This window comes from Suillus discolor (assembly GCF_016758755.1).
Source record: "Suillus discolor strain FC423 chromosome Unknown F5147scaffold_248, whole genome shotgun sequence".
Classification (NCBI taxonomy): Eukaryota; Fungi; Basidiomycota; class Agaricomycetes; order Boletales; family Suillaceae; genus Suillus; species Suillus discolor.
In genome coordinates, this window is record NW_024541495.1 from 8,272 (window position 1) to 25,825 (window position 17,554).

Below are 17,554 nucleotides of genomic sequence, written 5' to 3' on the forward strand. Positions count from 1 at the left end.
ATTAGGCAATAGGGTGCTAGTGCAGATGTCTGCCTCAGAAAGTCTGCTCTTTTGTAATTTAATATTTACCTGAAACATGCAAGTCAGTACTTAGTAGCCATCACAATACAACAAATTTCTCAGAATGCCCAAACATTGCCCCTAGTCTAGGGTTGTGATTGCAAGTTGCTCACTATCACATGGCTCTGCACTAATCAGAGCTTTCAACCAATGGAACTCATTATATGTTACCAGTTTGATCCACCTTGATTATAAGACTTTTCTTGCCACATAAACATGGTACTGCTATATAGGTTCAAGCATGCTGGTTCAGAATTGGTTCAGAAAAAGTATCAAACATGAGTCTGAATGCTTCTATTAAGATTCAGTAAGCCATGTAATTACCTACTTGATTGTAATTTCATTGATAACCCTTGTTTGCATAGTTGTCCTCATGATCTGTCTTCACCTTTCCATTTGATGGTGTCATCTCCACTATTCTTCAGCCCATGTTTTGGGCATTTGGAACATAGAAGTTATAACATAGTGAGTTGCTCTTTTCTATACTTATATTGTAGCAGTCTACAGGCTTCTTTTGAGATTCAATCAAGGGGTTTCATTCCAGATACTAATGAGGCATACCAAAACTCGGTTGCTAAGCAGGCTCACAAACTTAGGGCATTTCTATAACCTCCAACTCACCCATCCTAAGAATTTGTGGCTATGCAGAGTGACAATAACAAAGAAGTAATGCACCAAGTTATCAATAACTTATGTCAAGATGAAGTTATCTTCCAACACTGCAAAAACCTCGACCATTGTACTAAAATTTGAAATATAAAGAATGTTCTCATCGAGTTTAAGAAGAAAGGATACCTGGATAATCAAGGTATGTGTCATATTGATCTATTACTTTCTAATCCAAATTGGAATCATAGGTCGCTGGACAGCAGACATAGGTTGTCCAGATCTGAAAGTACCACATGTTACCCGCCAACTTGGTGCATATCTACAGGTATGATGGGTTTGGAGACATCCATCATGCATGACAATAGACAATTTATACAATCAAAAGTTTTTGGACTGGTTATAATTGATATGGTACTGTGTATTAGTAATAACCTTCATAGGTGTGGGACCGTGGCTCATCAAGTCATGTTATTGCAATGGTGCATCACAGAGGCATTACAAACCATTAGATCTTGGGAGTTCATGAAGAAGTGGCTTATTATGCAAGCTGATACCTCAATGTGGAATATGGGCCTCATGCATCCAACACAATCAGACTGAGAGCCATTGATAATATAGAGCTTGGCGATAATAATGGGATTCAATATGGCCTACTATATGATCATGCCTTTTCTTCATGGTCTATATGATTCACCACAATTTCATCAAAAGTGAGGCTTCTGTCAAAGATCTTTAAACCTTCTGCACCAGCTGCTTCAATGCCTCCCTTGTAACAACATACTATCCAAGATCATTGCCGCCTCCTTGTGCCTATTCATACCTCCCCTGTGCTTGCTTGTGTTCCCTCCATTTTGCCTCACACTCCCCCTGAATGTCCTCCTATCCTACTTTTTGACATGACATCCACTTCCATAGTCCTATTGCGGTCAGACATTCCACTTGTTTCGACTTCTCAATATAATTCATCTATTGCCATCATGTGGAGGACAGAGGACAGGTAAACAGAAACATAGAGAATGGTGGTCGCAGCAGATACAAAGGTTACTACTGTATGCAATAGTATTGCTAAAGCTACTATTAGGAAACCTTCATCCTCCACTTACTGCCAGTGGTCAGCCCTCTTCACATCCAATCTCCTCCCACACTCACAAACACATTCTGAGTGCTTCTGTTCAAGATGTACCAAACAACAACCTACCAAGCAACTTGCTTGTTATGTGCCCAAGGTGCACATTAAGCCAAAAGATGTGTGCAAAGTCTCCAAGTCAATGTTACAGGCTACAGGTCTTCAATGACTGATGAAGATTTGAGATGGCTTTGCAGACAAGGGTGGCATCTATGAGCTAACAGTCAGTATTAATTATCAGCCTCTTGTTGCACTGCTAATCACATTTTGTGTATAGGACTCATGCATGGATGGCAATCGAGATAATGCTAGCTCAACAACCAGTGCAGATGTTATTCACCGTGAGATTGTCTATGATCTGGAGGGATACTATTATGTCATCCTTACCCTCGCTATCATGTTAGACATACTGTACACATTGAAGAGAGTTCCAAACCCTTATATGACAAGTGGCATGGAGATGTGGCTCTACTGGTGGCTTGAAAACACTATTGAGATGGAGATTTGGTACAAAGTACTGAGAAATGACACTTTCTTGCTACTGATGCAGGGTTTTCTATGGTGGAAGGGCTGTTGGGTGAGTACTGGGTGATTGAACCTATGAAGATGATGTTGAAGGAGATGAGATAGCTTCTTTTTACTAATCCTACACCAAGCCACTCAAGAATGCTCGACATCATCAGCTAGGTGCTTGTCTAGATACATACTAACCTTGATCTTATTCATCTCTGCAAGCCACAGCTTATGACAACAGAGTGGGCAAAGGCAACTGGTGGTAACAAAGTTGCAAAATGTTCATCCACCCTTTCTGCACACTGCAAATGAACTTGTTGTATCAGAAAGAGCATCAAGATGTAGAACTCAATCTCTTTGTGTGTATACCCTGCTGCCCAGTGCAAGAATGCAAGGTTATCCCAGCCATCTCATCATAGGCCAACAAAGTCACAGGAGAAGGACAGCAGATTGTATAAAAGTGATGACGGTGGAGGTCAAGCTTAAACTACTTCGTTTGGACTGGATGTCTTGAATTTGTCTAACTTGCTTTAACATACTTGCATGTTGATCTATATCTGTATTCACACCTGTAACACATGGTGTAATTCTGGTGGTATTTACAATGAGTATATCACCTTGTCAGCCACTATTATGGGTTCTGCTGATTTTCAACAAAAATAAACAAATGCAAATCTTGACATTGTTGCACTGCTCAGTGTATTTCCATTAAAATGCTATTTATAACTATCTCCCAGGAAGCACTGCAGGCATTTTCCATTTTTCTCCACCAAACATGCAAAAAAACATTGATTGAGAAGATAGAATTTTCCCCTTATTTTTTCTGTCAAAATATTAAAAAAAAGTAACTCATGTTTCAATGATTTTCTGTGTGTAGACATGATGGAAAAATTAATCATGTTCTTTCAAGAATAATGCTGTATTTTCCATCCATGTTGCACTGCTCAGTGTGTTTCCATTAAAATGCTATTTATAACTATCTCAGGAAGCATTGCAGACATTTTCCCGTTTTTCTCCACCAAACATCCAAAAAAACATCAATTGAGAAGATAGAATTTTCTTCTTATTTTTCCTGTCAAAACATTAAAAAAAGTAATTCATGTTTCAATGATTTTCTGTGTGTAGGACATGATGGAAAAATTAATCATGTTCCTTCAAGAATAATGCTGTATTTTCCATCTATTGTCTTTTAAATAGCAGCTTACAATAATGTTAATTTTCTTCTCTGTGTTCTCCAAATTACTATGTTTTTCATGTAAGCTGCTATTTAAAAGACAATAGATGGAAAATACAGCATTATTCTTGAAGGAACATGATTAATTTTTCCATCATGTCCTACACACAGAAAATCATTGAAACATGAATTACTTTTTTTTAATGTTTTGACAGGAAAAATAAGAAGAAAATTCTATCTTCTCAATTGATGTTTTTTTGGATGTTTGGTGGAGAAAAACGGGAAAATGTCTGCAATGCTTCCTGAGAGATAGTTATAAATAGCATTTTAATGGAAACACACTGAGCAGTGCAACATGGATGGAAAATACAGCATTATTCTTGAAAGAACATGATTAATTGTTCCATCATGTCTCACACACAGAAATCATTGAAACATGAGTTACTTTTTTTTAATATTTTGACAGAAAAAATAAGGGGCAAATTCTATCTTCTCAATCAATGTTTTTTGCATGTTTGGTGGAGAAAAATGGAAAAATGCCTGCAGTGCTTCCTGGGAGATAGTTATAAATAGCATTTTAATTGAAAAGACACTGAGCAGTGCAACAATGTCAAGATTTGCATTTGTTTATTTTTGTTGAAAATCAGCAGAACCCATAATAGTGGGCTGACAAGGTGATATACTCATTGTAAATACCACCAGAATTACACCATGTGTTACAGGTGTGAATACAGATATAGATCAACATGCAAGTATGTATTTAAAGCAAGTTAGACAAATTCAAGACATCCAGTCCAAACGAAGTAGTTTAAGCTTGACCTCCACCGTCATCACTTTTATACAATCTGCTGTCCTTCCTCCTGTGACTTTGTTGGCCTATGATGAGATGGCTGGGATAACCTTGCATTCTTGCACTGGCAGCAGGGTATACACACAAAGAGATTGAGTTCTACATCGTGATGCTCTTCTGATACAACAAGTTCATTTGCAGTGCAGAAAGGGTGGATGAACATTTTGCAACTTTGTTACCACCAGTGCCTTTGCCCACTCTGTTGTCATAAGCTGTGGCTTGCAGAGATGAATAGATCAAGGTTAGTATGTATCTAGACAAGCACCTAGCTGATGATGTCGAGCATTCTTGAGTGGCTTGGTGTAGGATTAGTAAAAAGAAGCTATCTCATCTCCTTCAACATCATCTTCATAGGTTCAATCACCCAGTACTCACCCAACAGCCCTTCCACCATAGAAACCCTGCATCAGTAGCAGAAAGTGTCATTTCTCAGTTACTTTGTACCAAATCTCCATCTCATAGTGTTTTCAAGCCACCAGTAGAGCCACATCTCCATGCCACTTGTCATATAAGGGTTTGGAACTCTCTTCAATGTGTACAGTATGTCTAACATGATAGCGAGGGTAAGGATGACATAATAGTATCCCTCCAGATCATAGACAATCTCACGGTGAATAACATCTGCACCTGGTTGTTGAGCTAGCATTATCTCGATTGCCATCCATGCATGAGTGTCCTATACACAAAATGTGATTAGCAGTGCAACAAGAGGCTGATAATTAATACTGACTGTTAGCTCATAGATGCCACCCTTGTCTGCAAAGCATCTCAAATCTTCATCAGTCATTGAAGACCTGTAGCCTGTAACATTGACTTGGAGACTTTGCACCACATCTTTTGGCTTAATGTGCACCTTGGGCACATAACAAGCAAGTTGCTTTGGTAGGTTGTTGTTTGGTACATCTTGAACAGAAGCACTCAGAATGTGTTTGTGAGTGTGGGAGGAGATTGGATGTGAAGAGGGCTGACCACTGGCAGTAGTGGAGGATGAAGGTTTCCTAATAGTAGCTTTAGCAATACTATTGCATACAGTAGTACCTTTGTATCTGCTGCGACCACATTCTCTATGTTTCTGTTTACCTGTCCTCTGTCCTCCACATGATGGCATAGATGAATTATATTGAGAAGTCGAAACAAGTGGAATGTCTGACCGCAATAGGACTATGGAAGTGGATGTCATGTCAAAAAGTAGGATAGGAGGACATTCAGGGGGAGTGTGAGGCAAAATGGAGGGAACACAAGCAAGCACAGGGGAGGTATGAATAGGCACAAGGAGGCGGCAATGATCTTGGATAGTATGTTGTTACAAGGGAGGCATTGAAGCAGCTGGTGCAGAAGGTTTAAAGATCTTTGACAGAAGCCTCACTTTTGATGAAATTGTGGTGAATCATATAGACCATGAAGAAAAGGCATGATCATATAGTAGGCCATATTGAATCCCATTATTATCGCCAAGCTCTATATTATCAATGGCTCTCAGTCTGATTGTGTTGGATGCATGAGGCCCATATTCCACATTGAGGTATCAGCTTGCATAATAAGCCACTTCTTCATGAACTCCCAAGATCTAATGGTTTGTAATGCCTCTGTGATGCACCATTGCAATAACATGACTTGATGAGCCACGGTCCCACACCTATGAAGGTTATTACTAATACACAGTACCATATCAATTATAACCAGTCCAAAAACTTTTGATTGTATAAATTGTCTATTGTCATGCATGATGGATGTCTCCAAACCCATCATACCTGTAGATATGCACCAAGTTGGCGGGTAACATGTGGTACTTTCAGATCTGGACAACCTATGTCTGCTGTCCAGCGACCTATGATTCCAATTTGGATTAGAAAGTAATAGATCAATATGACACATACCTTGATTATCCAGGTATCCTTTCTTCTTAAACTCGATGAGAACATTCTTTATATTTCAAATTTTAGTACAATGGTCGAGGTTTTTGCAGTGTTGGAAGATAACTTCATCTTGACATAAGTTATTGATAACTTGGTGCATTACTTCTTTGTTATTGTCACTCTGCATAGCCACAAATTCTTAGGATGGGTGAGTTGGAGGTTATAGAAATGCCCTAAGTTTGTGAGCCTGCTTAGCAACCGAGTTTTGGTATGCCTCATTAGTATCTGGAATGAAACCCCTTGATTGAATCTCAAAGAAGCCTGTAGACTGCTACAATATAAGTATAGAAAAGAGCAACTCACTATGTTATAACTTCTATGTTCCAAATGCCCAAAACATGGGCTGAAGAATAGTGGAGATGACACCATCAAATGGAAAGGTGAAGACAGATCATGAGGACAACTATGCAAACAAGGGTTATCAATGAAATTACAATCAAGTAGGTAATTACATGGCTTACTGAATCTTAATAGAAGCATTCAGACTCATGTTTGATACTTTTTCTGAACCAATTCTGAACCAGCATGCTTGAACCTATATAGCAGTACCATGTTTATGTGGCAAGAAAAGTCTTATAATCAAGGTGGATCAAACTGGTAACATATAATGAGTTCCATTGGTTGAAAGCTCTGATTAGTGCAGAGCCATGTGATAGTGAGCAACTTGCAATCACAACCCTAGACTAGGGGCAATGTTTGGGCATTCTGAGAAATTTGTTGTATTGTGATGGCTACTAAGTACTGACTTGCATGTTTCAGGTAAATATTAAATTACAAAAGAGCAGACTTTCTGAGGCAGACATCTGCACTAGCACCCTATTGCCTAATTAGGAAATGCCCACTCACTGCACACTACAATGAGCTCAACATTTAATATGTCTGATGTTTATCTATTGTCCAACAACAATGTACTGCTAACTGATTCCTCAGTAGTTACATTAGATATATATATTAAAATAAACTATGATATTTTATGATGTACAATGTATACTACACTACTATACTGATGTTAATGTCTGGTACCATAGTGTGGCAGGGACTTAGTGAAATCTCCCATTTTTGATGATAGAAGCAGTCATGTGATGTTGGATGAAGTTCGGTGGAAAAGCTTATATAATCAAAAATGCCAATAATTCAAGTCTCCTTACTCTCTTTTCTTTCTTCCTTTTCAATCCTTTTCTTTTCTCTTCCTTGTCCTTAGGTCAGGCTCCTGGATATTCAAGTTGGGATGTGTTGGTGTAGATGGAGCTTTGGGATTGGTGCAATAGTATGCATCTGCAGCAATACTGGGCTTCAGTTCAAACTCACATCGAGCTCAGTAATTGGGCTGCTTCTCAGAGGTTGGAAGACATGTACCAAAACCTCAAGCATTGGGTGTTCATTTATACCAGAGTTGCAGTTATGTGCAACAGATTGTCTCCATACCACCAGGCCTATTGAAGAAATTCTTTGGTTTTCATAACTGCAGAAGCCCTTCAACAGGCCCTATATAGCTGACTGTACTATGATCTTGGTAGTATAAGTATTTAGATGGTTTAATAGTTATCATCCTAATTTGACTGTGGGATATGACACAACCTCGGTGGTATCAGCATCCAAGACAATGTACTCTGGTCAACATAATAAAGGTTATTTGTATATATAGACGAGCTTCAGGTAGCTATGGAATAGTTCATAGATACCGTTATTCAAACCTGCTATTGTCTGCAGTACACTGCATCTGTGCAACACCATTAGTGTTACTAATAGTAATGAACATGTGATGTGATGTTTGTTACTAACTAGGGGGGAAAGTCTATGCTGCGGTACTTCAGCAAGTTCTGCAGTACTCGGCAATAACTTAGGTAGGGTAGAATAATAGTCATCAGACAAAGCCAAGAGCAGAAGTTACCACTAGCAACACATAGTCACTACTTCCTGACACCTCCTCACCTTTTCCCACATCCTACAAACCTTCATGCTCATCGCTGGGCATAATGAGTATAAAATACCCTTCAAACTCAACTACTTTTGAATGTTTCTTTCTGCAACTTTGTTTAGTTTGATATATATGTAGTTATACATGTATATGGTGAGTATTTTTATTGTTCAGTATTGAGACTTAACCACCAACAGGCACTACCTTCTTTCCTACCATCACTGTCACTGCTTCATGCATTGAATGAAGATGTCAACATCCTTGTGGGACTGCCTCCTTTACGCAGATAAGGTGTACCATTTGGCAGAACAACAGTGCTAAGCAGAACAAATAAAAGGTACATTCTTATGACTCACTGTTTCCTTCTCTCAACTTCCATTAAAGAAAACAGCCTGCATATGTAAACACTGCTTAGTACTGCAGCATAGACTTTCCCCCCTAGTTAGTAACAAACATCACATCACATGTTTGTTACTAATTGATGACACTAATGATATCACACAGGTGGTACACTGACTGTGTCCTTTCATATTGGCTGATGATGTATCTCAGTAGGAAATAATCCTGGGTCCACATGCATTTACATGACATGAGTCAGGTTATGCATACATTTCAGAGGAAAGAAATTCTAAGCTTTTGGATCATAGTAGTACTATTGTGTGGGCCCAATAGTCTACCTTGGCTGCACCAGCAGCTGGCTCTATCCTTATATCTTGGCTTATCATATCGGCCTTACTATTAATTAATATAGGTTGTATAGTTGTATGGGCTCAGTTGTTCACCTTGGCAGTACATTTGTCTGGACCCATCCCTATATATTGCTTAGTCATATTGGCCCTACCATCCATATTCATATAGGTGGTACTATTGTATGGGCCCATCCATCCATCTCGAAAGCACAGGCACCTGGGCCCATCCCTATATCTCGCCTACTCATATCGGCTCTGCCATCAGTATGGGTATACTATTCATTGTATGGGCCCAACCATCCATATCAGTAGCACAGTATTTATCTCACATACTAGGCCCACCCCTCCCCATTGGTATACCTTCATTTGGGCCCACCTTGGGTGATCTGTCTTACTGGGCAGATTATCAACTTTAGGTGGCCCTATATATCAGAAAAAAGTTACTGAAGGGGCTCTCCCTCGGGTTTATCTACTTCCTTCATATTAACCGATAGTTCAAATTTTGGTATCATGAGTGAGTTGTATATTGTGGTAGAGAGCATTTTGTCGCCCTTAGGTAAGTTAGCAGTGTTGAACACAAAATCCACTACTACTCACTGATGGTTCCTATAGACAATTCCTGTGTATCCTGCTCCTTGTTCTATGTGATACAGCAAATATTGGCAAAGTTTTTGAAATATTTATAGGCTTGCACATTCTTGTATGACCCTTTGTTCATTTAGGTGCCTAATAAAACAGTGGTAATTATAATACAAACAATATTACTCACTTTACTCATTATATAACAATGGTGTCTGGCCCTAGTCATTATATCCTCTATGCTAATAGATTTATTGAGTAATTTCATCCCTCAAGAAGGAGTATTTTTGAAAGGTGGATGTTATTGATGGATGTGTCATGAATCAGGACAAGTTATGGACACATCACATATAGTTGATAAATATGTGACATTTGACATATTACAAACCTCACTAAATATTCAAACACACATACAGAAACACCATTCATGTCTTCAAATACATCAAATATTATTCTATTGCCCGATAGATTAAACCATAGTCACAATGGTGGTGCTGGGAGAATACAATTAATCTATGGTGGAATATCTTTATTTGACAAGTATGGATGTGAAAGCATGACAAATCATCTTATGTTGAAGTTGTAAGTTAATACCAAACTACATTAATAACTTGGCAAATTATTGGAAACATTGACAAGCTGAAGTCCATAACAGTAAAGTATGGACTATGTTTCATTTGTGTGTGCTGATGAAAGGTATGAGTGTATGAACAGATGACTTCTAGCTTCACATCTCATGAGAAGGATAGTGACAATACTACAACCTTGGGTATGAAAGATCATATCCAATCTGTGGCAGTAAGACAACAACAATGGTATTAATCACTCTTAGAGGATAGAAGGAATAAAACCAGGCAGAAGGACAGACTCAGAAAATGGCTTGAATATGCTAGAAAATGAGAGAACTCCCATAGACATATCCATGATATTCATTTCTTGACTTTGGATTACCTTTGTTCACACCAGACAAGTACTTTAGTACTTTAGACACATCTTTGGAACATTGAATGCATCTTGGGTGACTTTTTCTTCTTTCATCTTTAATCTTAATAAGACATCCCTGGCATTTTAGATCAAGACATAGTTCTATAGGCAATCTCTTTGGGACAAATTACACTTACATCTTGAGTTCTAAGATAACTACTTTTGTAGTGCCTACTAAAAATTAACTCTTTACACTGAGTCCTATCATATTAGATCAATGCATATTTCAATGGTCTGTACATATGCTAATAATGAAGATTTGACTATAGGTATTATTGGACAGAGCGTGCCTGCACAGTCTGGTATGGTGCAATGGTAGGATGGCAGGATAAACATCCTGCCTACTATCATAAAGAAAGGTGTCAATATTTGTAAATATGGGGATGTTCAAGTGGTGAAGTTCTTTGCATCATTTCCAGAGTCCATGTCATCATCAAAGTATATCCTGCACCTATTTTCTGCCAACATAGAACATGATGATATCATGGAAACGATTGAATGCTCATTGCATAACAACAAACCATAGTCATTTAGGGGAATAGAAGAAATACTCTGAAAGAAATAACAACAGAATGGCTAGACCACAAGTTGTTCCATTCCATATAATACAAACCTGTGTCAGAAATCTTGATCATGGAAGACATTTTGGCTGAAGTCAAACAACACAGCAGTGCCCTATTCACAAGGTAGCACATCCGAACAACTTCACCACCTATTTTTGGATGCTGTTGCATCATCCTGGATATGTTTCATTTGCATATCATAACACTGATGGTGTTGCAACATACATTCACATTGAGCAAAAAGAAAGATGTGAATCTTATTCCATCTTAAATCACAAAAGAGTAGTTGTGCGGCCTCTACCAATATGATAATGAAGCTGTTGGAATATCCAAGTAACAAGGAGGAGGTGCATGAGTTGTGATATGCTGAAGTGGCTTATCTAGGCTCTGGAGATATCGTATATGTATGCTTTACTTCAGTTATTATGATTCTAGGTTCCAATATACATGTAGGATACATTCCCCTAGACAGTTTTACAGAGCTTACACACCTGTGGAAGGCCTTGTGATGGAAGCTTTCTTCCTTAATCTTGCATCAATATATTATACAGAAAGAGCCTGGTATATGGACTGTAAGAAAGCAGAGTTCCTTACCAATTAAACACATGCTTACTCTTATGCACTGGAGACAATAAGGAGAATTTCAATTGCTGTCTCACATTTATCAACAAGAATTCATAAGCATCACCTCTTGCTTGGTGATGGACCTTTACAGCTCTGTATAATCGCTTACCCATGAGCTTTTCCCCCATGGTGATTAAATGTCAAGATTACATTGCACCTGATGCTAAAAAACACAAGATTTAATCTTTGGATACTGCATTCCTTGCAGAAGAGATATGCCAGACTATTGTAGCATTTATTAGCATCAAGAACCTTTGAATCATCTCTATGACACTCTTCAGAGACCAATAGGACATGGCAGGCAATCCTATTGACAGACTTGTTATGGAGGCATTTGGAATGGTTCAGGGTGCTGGAAGACTGGTGGATAGATGATGAATTAGATAGTTCATTTCTGAACATTGAATTAATATATCACCAGGGGGCTATGTGTTGTACAATACAGATGCTAGTAGTTTAAGTTAATATGACTGAACCAGAACTGGTTTTATTATTGTAGCAGAAGTGTGAATGCTGTCACAATTTGTTAGGCTATGTACTTTTTTAAGTCACTTACAAGATATGTTGTGGAGTCGCTTCATGCAGGGACAAAATTATGAAAGCTCACAATGTGGCCACCAGTCTAATAGGTACTGATGTCTCAGTGCAATTTGATACCATGGATTGGGACATCATTTTTCTAATTAGTCAAATATTCTGACGATCCATCCATATGTTTGGGACTGTCATGCTAGTCACATATATTCTGGATTTTTTGTCAGTCCTAGCTGTAGTGAAGTAGTATGCTTAACTGCTACTCACAATAGTTAAGCACATCTATTCAGGTGGTCATGTTATGATAGTTTCCGACTATAATGAGTGTAGCTTTTGTGAAGTACTACCATTACTGTTAAGCACATGCAGGGTAGGGTTGAATGTTCAAACATGTAGCATTGAACTTCCTTAAAATGGCTCAACCTCACAATTTTCAATGATAGCCCATTATTACCTCAGTTCTCTGAATGTTGCTGTATTCATCTGAGGTGCAAATATACTTTAGTTTCACCACAATCATTTTTATGAATAAGTATGATCATCTGCCATTACAAAGACAGTTTGTGAGGTGTAATATGTTCTTCATGATTCCACAAAGATTATACAGAGCACATGGTTTGTGTTCAATTCCTGTTACACCATTCAATAGGTGAATAAAAATTTGAGCCCTCACTAGTAGTTATTTTTTTCCCGATCAACCATCATAATATTAAGAATCATGAGATTACATGTAAGATCACATTTCTAAGCAATCAGAGGAGATCTGGATGTAATATGCCTGTGATTTATCCTGCCTACAAGAAATTACAAATATGGTCAGTGTGTGATGCTAATATCTTGACCCTGTGAAAGACTGAGTGGCCATTGATATGAAAAGTGTCCATAGTTTTCAGTATCAGTTCTGCAGATCCATTATGAATAAGAGATGTTCCAGTGAACAGTGTAACACTGGAAGCACTCATACTTCATTTTCATATTTATCCACTGCTTCTCATGAAATAAGACAGGGGATTTGTTCAATGTATGCCTGTCCTTGTTACGCTGACTGTAGGTCGGCGTGTGCGAACTAGGATAGGTCTTCTCAGCGACGACTCGAGTGAGTCTACTGAAGCTGAGCGTGGTCTGGCCTTGACGGAACGTCAAGGATTCCTCCGGCGATCTCGGTAAGACGGCACTCGTCGAGATGCAGGGCTAGCGGATACGTGCTAAGTCGTATGGGGGCGACTTAGAAGTGCGGTCTCACACAAGGAAGCTGGTAAGCTTAGATGAGCAAGTTCTGGGGATGAACCTAGTAGATTAAAGTAAAGTCTAAGTACGATAATCTGTGTCTGCTTATAGGGAAGTACTACAAGTATTCTAGCTCAGTTTCTAATCAATAGTATATCGTAAATCTATGATAGTAAGACATGAGGTTCAGATAAGATACATGAGGCTTAACCTCTGATCAAGCATGCTGCGCCAAGGGCAGCTGCGCATAGGTACAGGAAGCGCCAAGCGCGCTCCGGATCTTCATGAAGCGACATGTGGTATACATGCGCTGATCTAGGGTGTCCATGAGGCGTACTGCCTCCATGGATCAGGTACAAGGCCGTCTAGGCCAGGGGCGGGGTCATAGCGGTCCAGACCGCTGTCTTTCTAGGCGCAGGCGGCGCACCGCCGCGCGGGGAGTCTAGCAGAGCGGGGGCAGGTGTTGGGAGAGCTGGGGCTCTAGTAGGTGTTACAGATCCCTGTAACAGTCCTTGCCAAAAGATTGCTTCAACGCAGTCCAGAACTTCATGGCATATATAAACACATTTTCAACAAAGCGATTGATGACAGGGACTACAAGTATATCAATGGTTGATACACCAGCAAAGGGCAACACAAAATCAAATATATCACTAAAAGGAATGTTTTTGCATGTTAGAGCTGATCAAAACTAAATTTGAATAGAAAAATATAGCTCGATGAGGCACTTTAATGCATTGACACTGTCAGGTCCTCTTCCTGTTGAGCCACATGTGCATACAACTAAGCCACAGATACAGGGACTCATATTTCCTGCCTTGTTAATGTTACAAATTGCCTGTGTTGCAAGCTTTATGTGCCATGGTTGAATGCCAGTCTCTTGCATATGCAATGTGTCTAAATACTGGACCATATCGAAATTAATTGTAACTAATGCCAACAGAAGTCAGAACTAGTGGCAGAGGGGTGGTAAGCTATCCAAGATTGCAGCAAGCCATAAACAAAACTACATCAAGCTCTGAGGGAGGGAGGACTTTGGGCATTACTCCAACTATGGAACAAAACTGCCAGGAGACATAGTCACTGGCAACATGGGTGGTAGCCAATGCCCAGTCAGCAAGAATGGGATTCATGGGTGGGGAATAGAAACTAGATTATTTCTGACTTTTTATCATGATGGCTTATCAAATATTTAATAATAAGATGTAAGATACACTTGCAGGCCTACCAGTAATGAGGAAACATATGTCTGAGCCTCACCAGTGCAATACATCTCACAGACATAATGACATATGCTTGCTGACACACTGGAGATATTGAGGTAAAAATGACATCCTTAAATTTAATGGTTTGTTGATCACAGATGTCAAATATTAAAGGCTTAACACTTCAACAAATCTACAAATAGATAGACCATGTGTACAAAAGCTATCTAATTGTAGTAAAATGCAGAGGCTGATTCACCAAGATTGCCTGAGCTCTGAGAACTCCTTAGGACTCAATTACATGAAGGACCTAAGTGTACATGCATCCCAGAACTAACAGAGGGGCTAGTGGCTGTAGATGGACCAGGAGTTGCATCTATGGCTCCTAAAAGGGGAGTGCTCGCTGAGACAGTGGCAACCAATGGGCCAGTGGCTGTGGATGGTCCTGGAGTGAAGTTAAAGTACAACCTTTCTATCACCTGTGCCTAGCCCACACTAAGGGGGCAGGTTACTGACAGTGTACTCTTAGGTTATGTTAGTGACGTAATTTGGATTGGGGCATCAGAAGACAGGCCAGCAACATCATAATCCAAGATTATTTCACCATGTTCAAACACGTTGTTATCTACCTCATTGTCCGTGGTTGGGCACACATTCATGAAAACATCTTGCTCTTGCGACAATGAAGGTTCAATAGTTGATGCTGGTGGACTGCAATTAGTGTCGTCAGTGTCAGGATTCATCAAAACATCTTCATTTGCATGTGTTGTCTCACACGATTCATTGCGTGTCAAAGTGTCAGAGGAAATAGGATCCAATGGAACTGGCAATATGAATGAAAGATCGACAGGTGTTGCCATGTTTGGCGTAAAGTGAGAGATTTGAGGCAGAGAATGAACAGATGGTGAAGCAGAGGATATTTCCTTCAGCTGTTTTGATAGACCTCAGCCACCGTTATTCTGTGTTCTTTCAACATAAAATACAATGAATGACTAGGAAGTAATTTACCTTTGGTGGTGAGGTATGTGATGGTGTTTGCTTATGCTTTGTGACCATCTGAGAACTCAGTCCTAGGTCAATGTTATTGTTTTCATTAGCACCACCTATCTCCATGTCGTCAAACTCATTCGCAACATCTGTATCCTCTCCGGTCAGAGATAGCTAAGGTATATTCATATCTGGCATCATGCTAATCATATGGTAGGCAGTGTAGACATCTTATTTGCATACATACCTGGGAATCACAGGTGGTGGAGAGGGTATAGGTTAGAATTGTCGGTTGCTGGTGCCCATGTCTGTATCATTGGCCATCCTGCCAAGAGCATGAAACAGATGAGTAAGAAAGCAAGGGTATGATTCAATATGGACAATTGTGGAATATAAATGTTTTATTCTCAATGCCTCCAGGAACTGATCTTTTTATAAAGTTCTGGGATCCTTGGGAATCACAATTCCATTAACATCTTCATCAAGGTCGAGCATTGTGAGTTGTTGAAATTGTAGGGGCATCAAGGTTCCAAGCTTCACGAACACCTGTGTATTGCCATGTTCAAATGCTATCCTAGTCCAAATATTCCACTCCATAAGCGTGAAAGGGAGCACATTTGCATCTAAGTCTTCATCGTTGATCTGAAATATGTAAGCATTTGGATCTGTACATTATGAAGAATTAACCACACCATACGCTATATATTTATTTAATTTTAGCAAAGATGACAGGAAAAGAACATATAACTCACAGAGTAGGACGATTCAACATCTGAATCATTGTGAATCGACATGTCCTCCTCATACTCACCTGGCACTTCAACCAACATTTGTGACATAATGTCACGTTTCTGTGTTTTTTTTTCACCGGCTGTGATATTTTAGAGGTGAGTGTCTTACATTAAATGACGGAGAATCACTGACAACATCTGACTTGTCAGTGAAGGACTCAATAGCACTGGAGGAGTCTGATTCATCCTCATTAATGTCTGGCAATGCTGTACATACTGCCACCTCTCTTCCCCCTTTGCCCTTGCCTTTTACCTCAACATTTAAAGACTGAGATGGCGACAGGTAAATTTTAGCATGATTATTTGCAGAATAACGAATCACTCACAGCTGAGAGTGGAATGTCTAGCTGATCATCACTAGAACTTTCCAATTCATCCTTGGCATCTTCGGATGGAAATAACACTGCTGCCATGTTTTGCCTTTCCTTTCCCTTGCTATTGTTGGTGGCCTTTCCCTTCCCTTTCACCAACTTTGACTTACGTAGTGCTCATCAACCTTTTGGTGATTTCTTTGCATCCTCCTGCTGCTTAAATGTATTTGCTGTGTGTGTTATATCACTCATCTGCGTAGAGTCAGTAAAATGATTTCGGGTCTGCAGACTCTTGTACCTTGTGGTCAGACTCCAAATCTAGTTTGAGAGTGCCTTTCTCAGCATCCGATGCAGAACTGTGATCAGCATCATCTTTATTAACATGTTTTAATTGAAGTACAGCTGGTGTTTTGGACCGAGGTGATTGACTTATATGACCCTTGCATTTCTGTTCCAAACCATTTTTGGATGCAGCCTCCTCAGTATTTTTTGGGTCACTTGGCTTCATCCTTAGTTTGCCCCATACTTGCAAGCAGAGTGTCAATCATGTCCTCCTTGCTTTTTGTGTGTGGGAACGAGCCACTGCACATATCTTCCACATCTACACAGAATGCCTAGTGTAACATTTTGTATGTCACTATATATCGTGTATGTTAAGTATTAATACATGAATGATATTTATTTAAAGAACTTATGTGATTGAACCTTTCTGTAAACTTTTTCTCTTTGAACTGAGCCATGTCTGATTCATTTTCTTTCAGGCAATATGTGATGTGCCACAGTAAATGCATTGTTGTGTAATGCTGAGGGTGATGTGAAATTTGAGATGGGCAGAGTGCCACTTTGATGTAATACCTTGGGCCCTCTTGCTTTCCTCGCTGACGAATGCATTAA

At 39.4% G+C, this 17,554-nt stretch overlaps 1 protein-coding gene across 1 annotated transcript; it reads left to right on the forward strand.

Moving 5' to 3' along the window:
* Nucleotides 1-1,846: 1,846 nt before the first annotated feature.
* Nucleotides 1,847-2,794, forward strand: F5147DRAFT_660016 (uncharacterized protein; the record flags this gene model as incomplete). Its single annotated transcript, XM_041434642.1, has 5 exons — nt 1,847-1,895; nt 1,993-2,018; nt 2,073-2,372; nt 2,635-2,667; nt 2,690-2,794. The coding sequence occupies 5 exons, from the start codon at nt 1,847-1,849 to the stop codon at nt 2,792-2,794; spliced, it is 513 nt and encodes a 170-aa protein (XP_041284447.1).
* Between the last annotated feature and the right edge of the window lie 14,760 nt (nt 2,795-17,554).